General features: G+C 66.4%; 1 protein-coding gene across 1 annotated transcript in view; it reads left to right on the forward strand.

Annotated features, from left to right (window-relative positions):
* WSCD1 (WSC domain containing 1) overlaps window positions 1-11,172 on the forward strand; it is a 30,076-nt gene extending 18,904 nt beyond the window's left edge. The window contains 4 exon segments of the mRNA XM_053892375.1: window positions 4,720-4,879; window positions 5,208-5,372; window positions 6,656-6,856; window positions 7,395-11,172. Of these exon segments, the coding sequence (XP_053748350.1) occupies window positions 4,720-4,879; window positions 5,208-5,372; window positions 6,656-6,856; window positions 7,395-7,747 (879 nt within the window). The 3' untranslated portion in view covers window positions 7,748-11,172.
* The last annotated feature ends 564 nt before the right edge of the window (window positions 11,173-11,736 follow it).

An 11,736-nucleotide genomic window follows, 5' to 3' on the forward strand; every position in this document is an offset into this window, starting at 1 on the left:
CTCCCACCCCTACCCGCCACCTGCCGGCAGCTCCCCCACCCTGTGTGACAGCCGGACTGTCCCCTGCGGGCGGAGCCGCCCCTGGCGAGCGCCACGCCCCAGGAAGGCCAGCGGCGCCGAGGCCACAAACCCCGAAGATTTGGCGGAAAGGTTGCAGACACCTAGGACGCGAGTACCGTGCGCCGCGGGCCACACGGCCACCGGAGGTGTGTCCACGGGCTGCGGTGCAGGACACTCACCGTGGAGCCACGGCTGGGATCGGTGGGGCTTCAGGAAGGCCAGTGAGGGAGGGGGCCGCCTCCCAGCTCCCCTCCCCAGCGCGGAGGATCGCCTCTACTGTGGCTTGCCGGTCGGTCGTGAGGTTTCAGGGAGCTCCGGGGGTGTGGCTGGGCAGAAAAAGAACAATTCGGGGTGCTCTCCGCGGACGGATGGCCTGACTCTGCCGGCAGGGGTCCGTGTCGTGTGAGCGTGAACACAGTGAAGCCGTCTCGTCGGATTTTCGGGGGTCGTGGGGAGACACCCGCCCGTCTCCGTTCTCGCGGACGCTCTGACCTGCTCCATCGGGCCAGAAGAAGGTGAACAGGGGAGCTCAGGTCCACCAGCCTGGACCTGGGGTGGTCGATCTCGGGCCCCGGTGTTTGTGCGCAGGCCCCGTGGCCGGGCCGCCGAGGGAATTCAGCTCCGTGGGCAGGCCGGCTTGTTCTCTGCGCCGCCGTGGCCCTGCCTGACCCGCCTGGATCCCGGCAGGTGCAGCCGGTCCCATGTGGGCCCACGGCCTCCCCGCTCTGCCAGAGGTTGGGTCTGTCCGGGTCTGGGTTCTGTGGATTAACCGCCTCGATGTCGGGACGTTTTCCCTTCGCGAGAAGGCTGCGCTGTCCTTTCAGGAGGCCGCTGTCCGGCTTGGCTTTGTGTTTCGTACCCTTTCTGTGCTAAACCTGTCCACGTTATACTACGTGTGTCTTTAAAGAACGTTTACCGGTTTTTGGTGGGGGGTTGGTGGCTACAGAAGTAATGCATATCTATTTTTGAAAATTTAAAAAATTTGGAGACGCACAGTTAAACCTCACCTATAACTGTAGCAACGTCAGAGAAAACCACCAATGAGGTTTCCCGTCCTCTGGTCTTGTATTCCAAGTGTACGGGGATTCGTTTCTTGAAGATTAAACCTTGCCCTCCGTTTCTTCCCTGGGCTGGGTGCGTCCCGCGTGGCTGCCAGGACCCTCGCCCCCCAGTGCTGGGCCTCTGGGCTCTGCCTTTGCTGCCCGGCTGTTGCATAGATCTCGTTCCCGAAGGCCCACCTGTGAGCAGGGTCCCAGCTGTTTCCTCGGGCTGTGTCATCAGACGTTTCTGGAATTGCCGGAGTGAAGGATTTGTGCATTTCTTGCGTGTGCTCGTGAGCCTTCCGGCACATTCTGAGAAGCGACTCTTCTGGCCCCATTCCGAGGATGGACCGTGGACGGTGGCTTCAGAGTCAGCGACCCGGGCACGTGTCCCTGCATGGCCACGTCCCGCCTCGAGGTCCTGGCCAGTCTCATGGCCCCAAGCCGTGGCATTCTCACGGATTCTCATGGACGCGATTCGAAGCCACAGGTCCTGCCTCCACGGCTGCCCCTCCACCCACACGGTCCCCACTTTGCAGCCACGCAGGAGGATACACGCTCAGTGACAGGCTCAGCAGACAGGCTCCCGTTCGCCCTGACTCGCCCTCCTCCCGCAGCATCTCTCCCGTTTGGGCCTGGATGTCCAGACCGGCCTCCGGAGAGAAGGGTCACGGCGAGCTCCGTGCTGGTTCAAAGATTTCACCAAAAACCCCACCGTTCGTGTGTCCGTGTCCACGGAGTTGAACGTGGTGTGTGGCAGAACCCGGGGCTGGGAGTCCAGAAGCTTCTGTCCCTGCTCGCCCTCTCACGGCCTGAGGTCTTGGGCAGCCCGCCCCCTGCTTCCACGCCTCAGTTTCCCCTTCTGAAATCTCACGTCTTTGTAATTCCCTGTAATCCTGGAGACCCTGAGAAAGGCGCTCCAGGAGGATGGAGACAGAGGTGATGAGACCCAGACGGCCCGGTGGGACGTCCCCTCCCTGACCCCCGGCCGCGACCACCCCTCGCGTACGGAGAGCCCAGCTCTCGCTGTGACCCAGTGCCCGTTGCCCACAGGCAGCCCCCCACCCCGCACGGCAGGCCCCGCACGCAGTTCCGGGGGCCGTGCACCCCCTGACCCCACGCAGCCCGAGCAGGCTCCGCTTTGTCCCTGTTACGGAAACAGCCCCACGTCTCCGTCCTCCACCTCCTGCCTCCGTCTCCCATCGCCGCGCTCTCTCCTCTGACTCTGAAGCCCGGGTGGGGGAGGGGGCAGCGGGGAGGCTGGCGGAGAGGAGATTCATCAATATTTAATTTTTATGGAAATCGTGTCCTAGAAATCCCCAAGGGGCTGAAAATTGTTCTGTGTTTTCGGAATCCGGTGATGTCCTGAAGCGGTTATGTTGTAAATAAAACCACATTACTGTCTCCAGTCCCCCTTTGCTCCGCACACGACAGGGAACTTGACCGTTTAATCCACTCGAGGGAGCGGAGGGGCCAGGGTCGCTGCCGGGTGGGGCGCAGGGTCGCGGGGCAGCCACCGCAGCTGGCGAGGGGTCCCGCGTGCTGGCCTTTTCGTGCCTGAGCAGGACGTCCAGGACACCGGCGCCCGGGAACCTGGTGGCAGGAGGGCTTAGGTGGAGCTGGGGCTCAGGCCACCCCAGAGGGCTCACCCCCAAGTGTGTTACCAGCACCTGTCGGTGGGGGGGGCGCTTCGCCCATTAGTTCCTTCCCTCCTTCGCCGTTCGTCCCTCAGGCATCCGTTAGGGGTTCTCCGGGGCGTGGTCTCTGATGGGGATTTGCACACGTGATTCTGAGCGAAGGGAACCAGATGCCAAGTTCGCACCGAGGGATCCTGTCCATAGGACGCCGTGGGACAGACTGGATTGGCCCAGAGGCCGTTGGCGGGAGGGAGGGCGTGGGGAGGGCCGATTGAACCGCGCGTGTGAAGGAACCGCCGGGGCCTTGCTGCGTGTGCGTCAGAGCAGACTGGACAGTTCTCGCGGGGCAGAGTGTTTCACTGTGGTTCCGAAGTCCCACCTCGCAGTGAAGCAGAACCAGAGAGCTCAGCAAGGGCACAGGGGTCCTGTGAGGGTGGGAAGGGCGTTGAGGCACGGAACAGGGTGGCCAGCGAAGGCCTCTCTGAAAAGTGGGCTTGGAAAAGGGTGGCCGGGGGCAGGACATTCCAGGCCGAAGGCACAGCAGGTGCAAAGGCCCTGAGGTGGGCACGGGCCTGCCGTGTGTGGACCAGTAAGGACCCCGGTGTCAGAGCTCACCAGGCTGCCTGAACAACGTCCCGTGGACGAGGGCTTGCACGACACAGGCTTGTTTCTCCGGTTCTGGAAGCCAGAAGCCCCAGATGGGGGGTTTCTTCTCAGGCCTGTGGGCTGAGATGGTCTTTTCCCTGTGTCTTTACACGGTGTTCTGTCCATCTGTGTCTTAATCTCTTCTTACGATGACGCCAGTTAGATTAGATTGGAGCCCCCCCCCCTTCCCCCGCCGTATTTTACCTGAACTACGTCCGCAAAGGCGCTGTCCCCGGATACAGTCCCGTTCTGAGGCTGGGTTAGAACGTCGGGTGGGGACATATTCCGCGTCGTGCTGAGGGATGGTGGGGGGTGATGCCCCCCCCCCCCGCTGCAGCTGCTGGAGGGCTTGCCAGGCTCTGCTCTGCACCCCCATCCAGGGCCCCGGCCCTGCACCCCAACACTGGCTGACCCCGGCCCCGTGGCCGAGCGAGTGACCGGTGAGGGCTGGGGCCGCTGCAGCGGGGGATCTTCACAGGGGTCCGTTCTCGGTGGGTCTGACCTAGAAAGAGCATCACACGCCCAACAGGGGGGTGGTCTCCATCCTGGGCTTTGGGGGCCTGGGAGGGGGGCCCACGGGCAGAATTTCAGGACTCAAACTGTCAGGTGCCCCGAGCATCGGAGGACGGCAAAGTCCTGAGATGGGAGCAGGGGCCCCTGGGACGCGCTGGGCCCACGCGGGGCTGTCCCGCTCTCAAGCTTCTAACACTGGGAGGGGGCGGGGAACACGCCCAAGCGGGCTGGAGCCCCCACCCCAGGCTCCGCATCACCCTCCGGCAACCGGGGCCCGGGCCCGGTGACTTTTCTGAGTGTGGACAGAGATCCTCGGCTTTGCCAAAACCACACGGAGAAAACACTATTGATTTTCTTTTATTTATTTATTTATGAGATTTTGCTGTGGGCAAAAAATAAAAAGGTCTGTGCAGCGTTGCTGAAGCTGCGAGATGCTTCCCGTGCCTCCCGTCTCCCTCCCTGGACGCTCCCGGGCTGCCGAGAGGCAGGAGCGAGTGGGGCTGAGTGCCCTGAGTGTCGTGCAGGTGTCGGACCCTCCTCGTCCCGTCCCCGAAACAAACATGCAAGGCGGTCTCCTTGCCCTTGTTCGGTGGTGAAGTCCAGAGAGGTGCGGCACCTTGTCCGAGGTCGCCCAGCGCCCCCGCTGCGCCCTCTGCGGAGGCGGCCTTCCCAGAGGGGACAGGGGACTGCAGGAGAGGCCAGGAGCCGGTCGCGGGGTGGGACGGGGAGGATGGGCCTCGTCATCCCCGCCGATCCCGCGTGTGCCTCCCGGCATGAGCCGCCAAGGCCCCGCACCCACCCCGGATGCGTCTCTTCCCCGCCAGGAGTTCCCGCTGGCCGTCCTCCGGGGCCGGGAGTGCTACTGCGCTTACCCCACGCCGCAGTTCAGCCTTCGGGACGCCGTGGACAGCTCGCTGTGTGGCCGGGGGCCCGAGGCCCCGAGGCAGGCTGAGTACTGCGAGGTCTACCAGACGCCGGTGCAGGGTGAGTTCGTACCGCGAGGACCCTCCCCTCCTCCCCCCCGCCCAGGCTCTACCCCCGTTTGCGCCTTGCGGGTCTGGAGATGCCCCGGGGCCGCGTGCGGAGCCGCGGCGGGTGGGGGGGCATCTGGGCACAATCCCTAGCCTGGTGGTGGGTGGTCCCATCTTGGGGCCGTGGTGCGCAGAGGTCTCGTCACCACTGGGGCTGTCTCTGCGGCCGAGGCACAGGTGGCAACCCCCTCCCCGGGCCTCAGTTTCCCCGTCTGGGAAGTGGGAGTCTGGGGTCAGCAGTTCCTGGCGGGGCGGTCCGTGGTCAAGCTCTGGCCTTTCAGACACTCGCTGCACGGACCGGAGGTTCCTGCCCACCAAGTCCAAGGTGTTCGTGGCTCTGTCCAGCTTCCCGGGAGCCGGGAACACGTGGGTTCGGCACCTCATCGAGCACGCCACGGGCTTCTACACCGGCAGCTACTACTTTGACGGGACGCTGTACAACAAGGGTGAGTGGGGGCCCCGGGCAGGGGCCCCAAGCAGCGAGTGTAGACGGGAGCCAGGGAGGGGCTCCCCGGGCCGTGGTGCTGCGCTCGTGTGGCCGGAGTCTGAGTTGCAGGAGATGCATTTCTGGGTCATCGGGCGCTAACGCCAGTTTCTCTGGGATTCTCGCCTGGACTCTGGTTCCCTAACGCCCTGGGCTCGGCGGTGGGTCTGGTCTGGTGGAAGAAGCCAGGGGAGTTGGTCCCTGAACCAGGCCTCTGGTCCTCGGGTCCCAAGTGTCACCTGTACCCACGGCGGGGGTGGGGGTAGTGGCTGGACGATCCCGCCCCGGGGTCCTGCCCGCTCTGACCGACCCCCGCGAGGCTGTAGCATCACCTGTGGTCCAGGGGGCCTAACCTGTCCACACAGCTGGCGGTCTCCATCTGCCAAGGGGCCCGGGGGCTAGAATCGCTGCACGCGATGGCCCCGGAGGCTTCCCTGTGAGGCTTACGGGGCCGGTTCAGGGTGGCCGCTGTGGGAAGGCACCTCGGTCCCCAGGGTGTCAGGGACCAGATCTCGTGTTTACAGCCGTGGTCTGGCTTCGGGTTCCCTGGAGCTCCCCAGCCGTTCGCCAGAAGGAGCCAAGGTGAAGGCCCCTGGTGTCTGGCCCGTGGCAGGGGTGCGTTTGAAATGTGTTGAGTTCCAGCGGGCGAACCCACGTTCACAGGGGGCCCGTGCTTCCCGGCATCGGAGAGCCCCTGCCTGTTTGCTCCACGTACAAGGGCTCCCGCCTGCTGACCTGGGTCCCCAGGAGCCCAAGATAATCGTGTGTTCGTTTCAGGAGCACGTGTCCCGGGCTGGCCGACCGGGGCTCTGTCGGGGCACGGCCGGGAGTGCGGGTTCAGGGACACCTTCCTGGGAGTCCTTCAGTGACATCCCTCTGCACCCCCGACCGGCCCCTTCCTCCGTGTTCCCATGAGCCCCCGTGCTCAGCATGGCCCCAGGGCTGCTGTTTAGCCAGACCCAAGCTGAGCCCCTTTACCCCCAACCTAAAGTCCAGCACAGACGGGCACACGGTTGTCTTAGTCGGCACGTGTGTGACTGGCTCCGCGGCTGTGCTGCTGTGTGATCGCGGGCAGGTCCACACCCTCTCTGAGCCTCTGTCTCTTCCCTGGCCAGCCTGCAGCCGTGACTGACTCGGGTCAGCCTCCCGGCCTCTGGTGTCTTGGAAGTGGGTTCAGCTCCTCTTCTGCTGGGGGGTGGGGGGGAATCCCGACGCCTCGCTCAGGGGCCTCCCCCGCCCCCGCAGGGTTCAAGGGCGAGAAGGACCACTGGCGGAGCAGGCGCACCATCTGCGTGAAGACCCACGAGAGCGGCCGCAGGGAAATCGAGATGTTCGACTCGGCCATCCTGCTGATCCGGAACCCGTACAGGTCCCTGGTGGCCGAGTTCAACCGCAAATGTGCCGGCCACCTGGGCTACGCGGCCGACCGCAACTGGAAGAGCAAAGGTAGGCGGGAGGGGTCGGTGGGCGGCCCACGCGGGTTCGCTCCCCAGATCTGCCCGGGGGGCCCCGGGTCTGGCCCGTGGGCGATGGGTCGAGGAGACACGGGTCAGGGCGGTGAGGACGGGGAACCGAGCGCTCGGAGGGGCCGCTGCGTCCAGCAGGTCCGTGCTCGCGTCCCCGTGGTCTGCGCCGTGGCCGCCAGCCGTCCCCGCCCCTTGCTGACCCCGCCCCCCCGGAGGCGGGGAGGCTGAGCTCTGGTCCCTCCTTGGCTCAGTCCCCTCGTCCCAGACCCCGGGGCGGCCCTGTTCCGGCAACTGATCCTGTGGGGGTGATCTCGACCTCTGCACGTGTCCCCCTCCGAAACAAGCCGGAACAAGACGAAAAGCCCACCTGGTTTCTTAGCTCGCGGGCGGAGAAATCTCGCGGGGCTTCGCCGCGGGGCTTGGCCGCGGGTCCTGCCGCCGGCGGCTGGCGGCTCGTGCTGGCGCCCCGCCCCCGCCCCCGCGGGACACGCCCGACGCCCGCCTTCTCCCCCGCGCAGAGTGGCCGGACTTCGTCAACAGCTACGCGGCCTGGTGGTCGTCGCACGTGCTGGACTGGCTGCGCTACGGCAAGCGGCTGCTGGTGGTGCACTACGAGGACCTGCGCCGCAGCCTGGTGCCCACGCTGCGGGACATGGTGGCCTTCCTCAACGTGTCCGTGAGCGAGGAGCGGCTGCTGTGCGTGGAGAACAACAAGGAGGGCAGCTTCTGGCGGCGCGGCCGGCGCCCCCACGACCCCGAGCCCTTCACCCCCGAGATGAGGGCCCTCATCGACGGCTACATCCGGACGGTGGACCGGGCGCTGCGCGAGCACGGCGGGGCCGGGCTGCCGGGCGAGTACGTGCCCAGATGACGGCCCGGCGGCCTCGCTGCGGCCCCGAGCCCCGAGGCCGCCGGGCGGGCACCCGCCGCGGGACCCCCCCAGCGCTCACACGCGCGTCCGCACACGCCGCCGCTCGCCCCGCCCGCCCGCAGGTGCCCGGCCCCGCTGCGGGCTTGTGCCCGGACACCAGGCCACGCGGGCATCGGCGCCGCGGGCAGCGGGTACCCGGCGTGGGCGGGGGGGGGCTCGTGGATGCCGCTGACTGCACGTGACTCCGGGTGACTGCGTGTGGGGAGACCACCAGGCACCGCGGTCCGCAGCCCCGCCTCTCCCCTCCCCGCGGACTGGCCGGCAGCGCGGGACAGAGCGGAGCCCCCCCCCGCCGTGCACACAGCCACCTCAGGACCTGCCGCCAGCTCGGTGCCCCCCCCCCCCCCCCCACCCCATCCAGCTTCGGCGCTTGGAGGGGCCCCTTCCCTGGCTTCTTCCTCCCACGTCCTGGGAAAGCTGGGATTCACGCCGTCCCGGGTCAGGGTGAGGCGGGGTGGGTGGAGCCCAGACCCAAGGGGTCCATGGGCCGGCAGGAGGGGGCTTGGGGTGGACGTGAGGAGACCAGGAGGGACTGCCTTGGGGGGCCACCTGGACTGGTTGCCCAACCCATCTCGACGGCCCTGCTCCCAGTGGGGTCCCGTGCTGGGGGCACGAGAAAGGGGGCGGCCGGTTCCATCCGCACGGTCCTGGGGGGGGGGGGGGGGGGGGCGGGAAGGCCGTGGCTGCAGCTCCCACCTGTCCCCGAGACCGAGCCCCCGTCCCTCGTTGCCACACTGTCTCTGTGTGTGGGAGGCTGACGCCGCTGCCTGGTGGGGGCCCCCACTCCCGGCTCACAGCCTTGCGGGGGGCAGGGGAGGGGTGGTCACAAATGGGAATGAGAAGGCCAGCAGCAGAGGAGCGTGTGATGTGCCGGCTCCGGGGTCACCGTGGGCCTGGGTCTCGGGAGCGCACAGCCTGAACCGGTCCTGAGCAATCTGTGGGAGTTAACCCGGCAGCCCAGAGGGAGAGGGTAGAGAGAACAGCATGTACAGAGGCTCAGAGGCTCCGAAAACCCTGATGCGTCTGCAAAATAGGTGAATGGGGGGGGGGGGGGGGTGTCTCCGAGTCTATGCAGCAGGAGGACGGGAGCGGGCGGGTGAGGACAGAGGTGGGGACCCAGGACCGGACCGTCCTCACGGCCACTCGGTGCTCGGCCTTGGGGGCAGCGCCGCTGATGCCAACTTGGGTCTCCCTTCAATGGCACCTCGGGCTCCGGCACAAGGCCCTGGAGACCAGAGCTCGGGTCTGGACACGGGGGTGGGCCCCGAGCTGGCTGCAGGGTCTCGACAGCTGCATGCCACCCCCTGTGAGGCGAATGATGGTGGACAGGCCCACGCCCAGCGGCCCCTGCACCCCGCAGCAGCTTCTCCAGGTCTGGGGTGACCCCAGCCGGGCCCCTGGGTCTGACCTCCCCCAGCCAGAGTCAGGCTGCACTGCGGGAAGAAAAGGGGATGTGAGATTTTAAGGACCAGGCGTCAGAATGCCCTGACCCTGCGTTCTCTGCCGGCCACGGGAAGCTGAGAGCCACCACGGCCAGGGGTGGGGGGACCCCGGCGGCCTGCCCTTCGCCTCCCTGCCCTTGGCTCACCAAACCCGCCCCCGCCCCCACCCGTTCTGGACCCTCCTCCCCACAGCCTCCCTCTGCTCTAAGCTGGGAACGCCTGGGTCTTCTTAAAGGCTTATTGGCTCGGCTGTGGCTCTGCGGTCCGGTCCGGGAAGGCCGCTGATGAGGCCGTTTCCCTGGGGTCGTAGGAGGGGGTGAGGCCCACCGAGAGTTCACGAGCCTGCCCTGGAAGGCGGCCCAGGGGCAAAACCAGAGACTCCGAGGGGACGGCGGCACCCACTGACGGAGGGAAGCCGACCGCCTCCTGTGACGGGCTCCCCAGCTCCGGCCCTCACCCTTCCCGTCCACCCAGATGACCTCGGGGAGAAGACCCAGGAGCCGGGGAGGCCGAGAAGGGCAGAGGTGTAGCTGGAGGGCCAACCCGGGCCTGGCCCTTGGGCTTCCCTCCCCCCCTCCCCAGAGTCAGAACAGCCACAGTGCGGGCCGTGCCTCCTGGTAGACGGTTCATTCCCTGCCCCGGGTGCCCGAGACCTCCTCCCCTTCCGGGTGGACAGCCACCCACTCTGATGGCCTTGTAGCTCACGGGGCACCTTAGCCGGCCGTGCACGTGAATACGACGGGGTCAGGGTCCACACAGGGGCCCGACTGCCTGTTCTCAGCGGCCGGCACCACGGCCTGCTCCGGGGGGAGAGCCTGGAAGCAGGGGAGGGACCGGCTGTCCTCGGGACACGTCCGTCGGGTCTCTGCGAGTGCAGCCTCCCAGAGCCCTCCGCTTCTACCCCAAGCGGCCAAGGAGTAAGAGCCGGTGTGAATCTGGGGGGAGACCTGAGGCAGGACCCCGACTGCCTCCAGGCCCCACCCTCAATGGCCAGGCTGCAAAGTCACACGAACCTGTGTGAAAACATAATTTCCACGGGGTCCCTCTCCCGTCGCGGATCAATTTGGGAAAGCCAAAACGGATCAAAAAAAAAAAAAAAAAGCAAAAGCTAAGACACATTTATTTCTGATAATCGCAGTGATGTGTCAATGAGAGAAAACAGTCAGGCTCCCAGACCCCGGGGAAGGAAACTGCTTAATTACATGCGCGTCTCGTAGCGAAGTGTCTCACAGCTAAAATCAGATCCTGAGTGCACGAACGTTTGCGCACACGATGCATTTTCCCCTGAAAAGTAGCAGGAGCCACTCGGCTCCTGGGGGCCCCCCACGGGGAGAGGGCAGTGCTGGGGGTGGCCTTCGTGGCCGTCAGAGCTCTTGGGACACAGGCTTGTTTTCTTCCGGTCAGAGGTGTCGGGACAGTGGCCTCCAGCACAGTTCGCTGGCGTCCAGGGATCAACTGCCCTGGACGCTGGACACACACAGGTCACCGCTCAGCACAGGGCGAACTGGTGTGTAAGATGCAGGGGTGTGGTGGGGGGCGTTGGCTGTGCCATCTGCTTTGCCAGCAGCCCCCATCTCTGCTGGGGGGGGGGGTTCAGGGTCCCCACCTCCGGGGTGGAACCCCCAGCCTGGACGAGGCCAGCAGCTCCTTCCGACACTCTGGCTACGGGGTGGTTCACAGACACAGCTCGGCCAGAGTGACCCGGCCACGTGGGGAATGTCCAGCAGAGACCGTGTTGCTGGCGTGAGGGGTCGTGGGTGGTGCCCCATCCTTAGCCTGAAGTGGATCCCGCTGTGGGGACAGTTGGCACAGAAAAACCAGGTCCTTGGTGGCATCGCTAAGTACTTACGATCAAGCTTTGCCGGCTTTTGCGCTCCGTGTGGACGGTTTTGTTACGTGAGCCAATAAATCCCTTATTGTTTACGTCGGCTTGAGTTGGGCCTTTGTTACTCACAGCCGGCGGCGCTGGGTTCACACCGTCTCCGCCTCTGTGGCCGTCGGTGAAGACCCAGCCCCACACCCGCAAGAGCTGGGGGCCGGGAGCCGCCGCTTCCCCGGGTGGGGCCGGGGTGAGCTGCTCAGGAGGACCAGCCGCGGCTCCAGTCTTTAACCGGGACTGGCTGTTGTGACACACGGGGACACCGATCTGAGCGCCGTGGACGGGTGGCCCCGTTGCCTCCTTCCGCGGGGGAATAATGTGCGGTGGCGTCGAGAACACTCACCGTCTGGACTGGACGTGGGGTGGCCTGGCCGGGCGGGGAACTGCCCCTGGGAGCCGGTGGGTGCCACGCAGCTCTGGGGACGCTGGCCGGGGCACGTGGCTGCCGCCGGGGCGGGGGCTCAGGCCGCCGAGGAGCCCCCTCCTCTGACTCTGCCCTTCCCCCTCTACCGCACACGGCGGGCGGCACCCGCGGCGCTTCCGGCCACCGGGCCCCAGGGGCGGTCGCGTCTCCTACGGGGTCACTGCGGGAGTGCGGGCCGGTCCCC

The sequence above is a fragment of the Panthera pardus genome, unplaced genomic scaffold (genome assembly GCF_024362965.1).
Source record: "Panthera pardus isolate Hobbes unplaced genomic scaffold, ASM2436296v1 HiC_scaffold_3, whole genome shotgun sequence".
Lineage (NCBI taxonomy): Eukaryota > Metazoa > Chordata > Mammalia > Carnivora > Felidae > Panthera > Panthera pardus.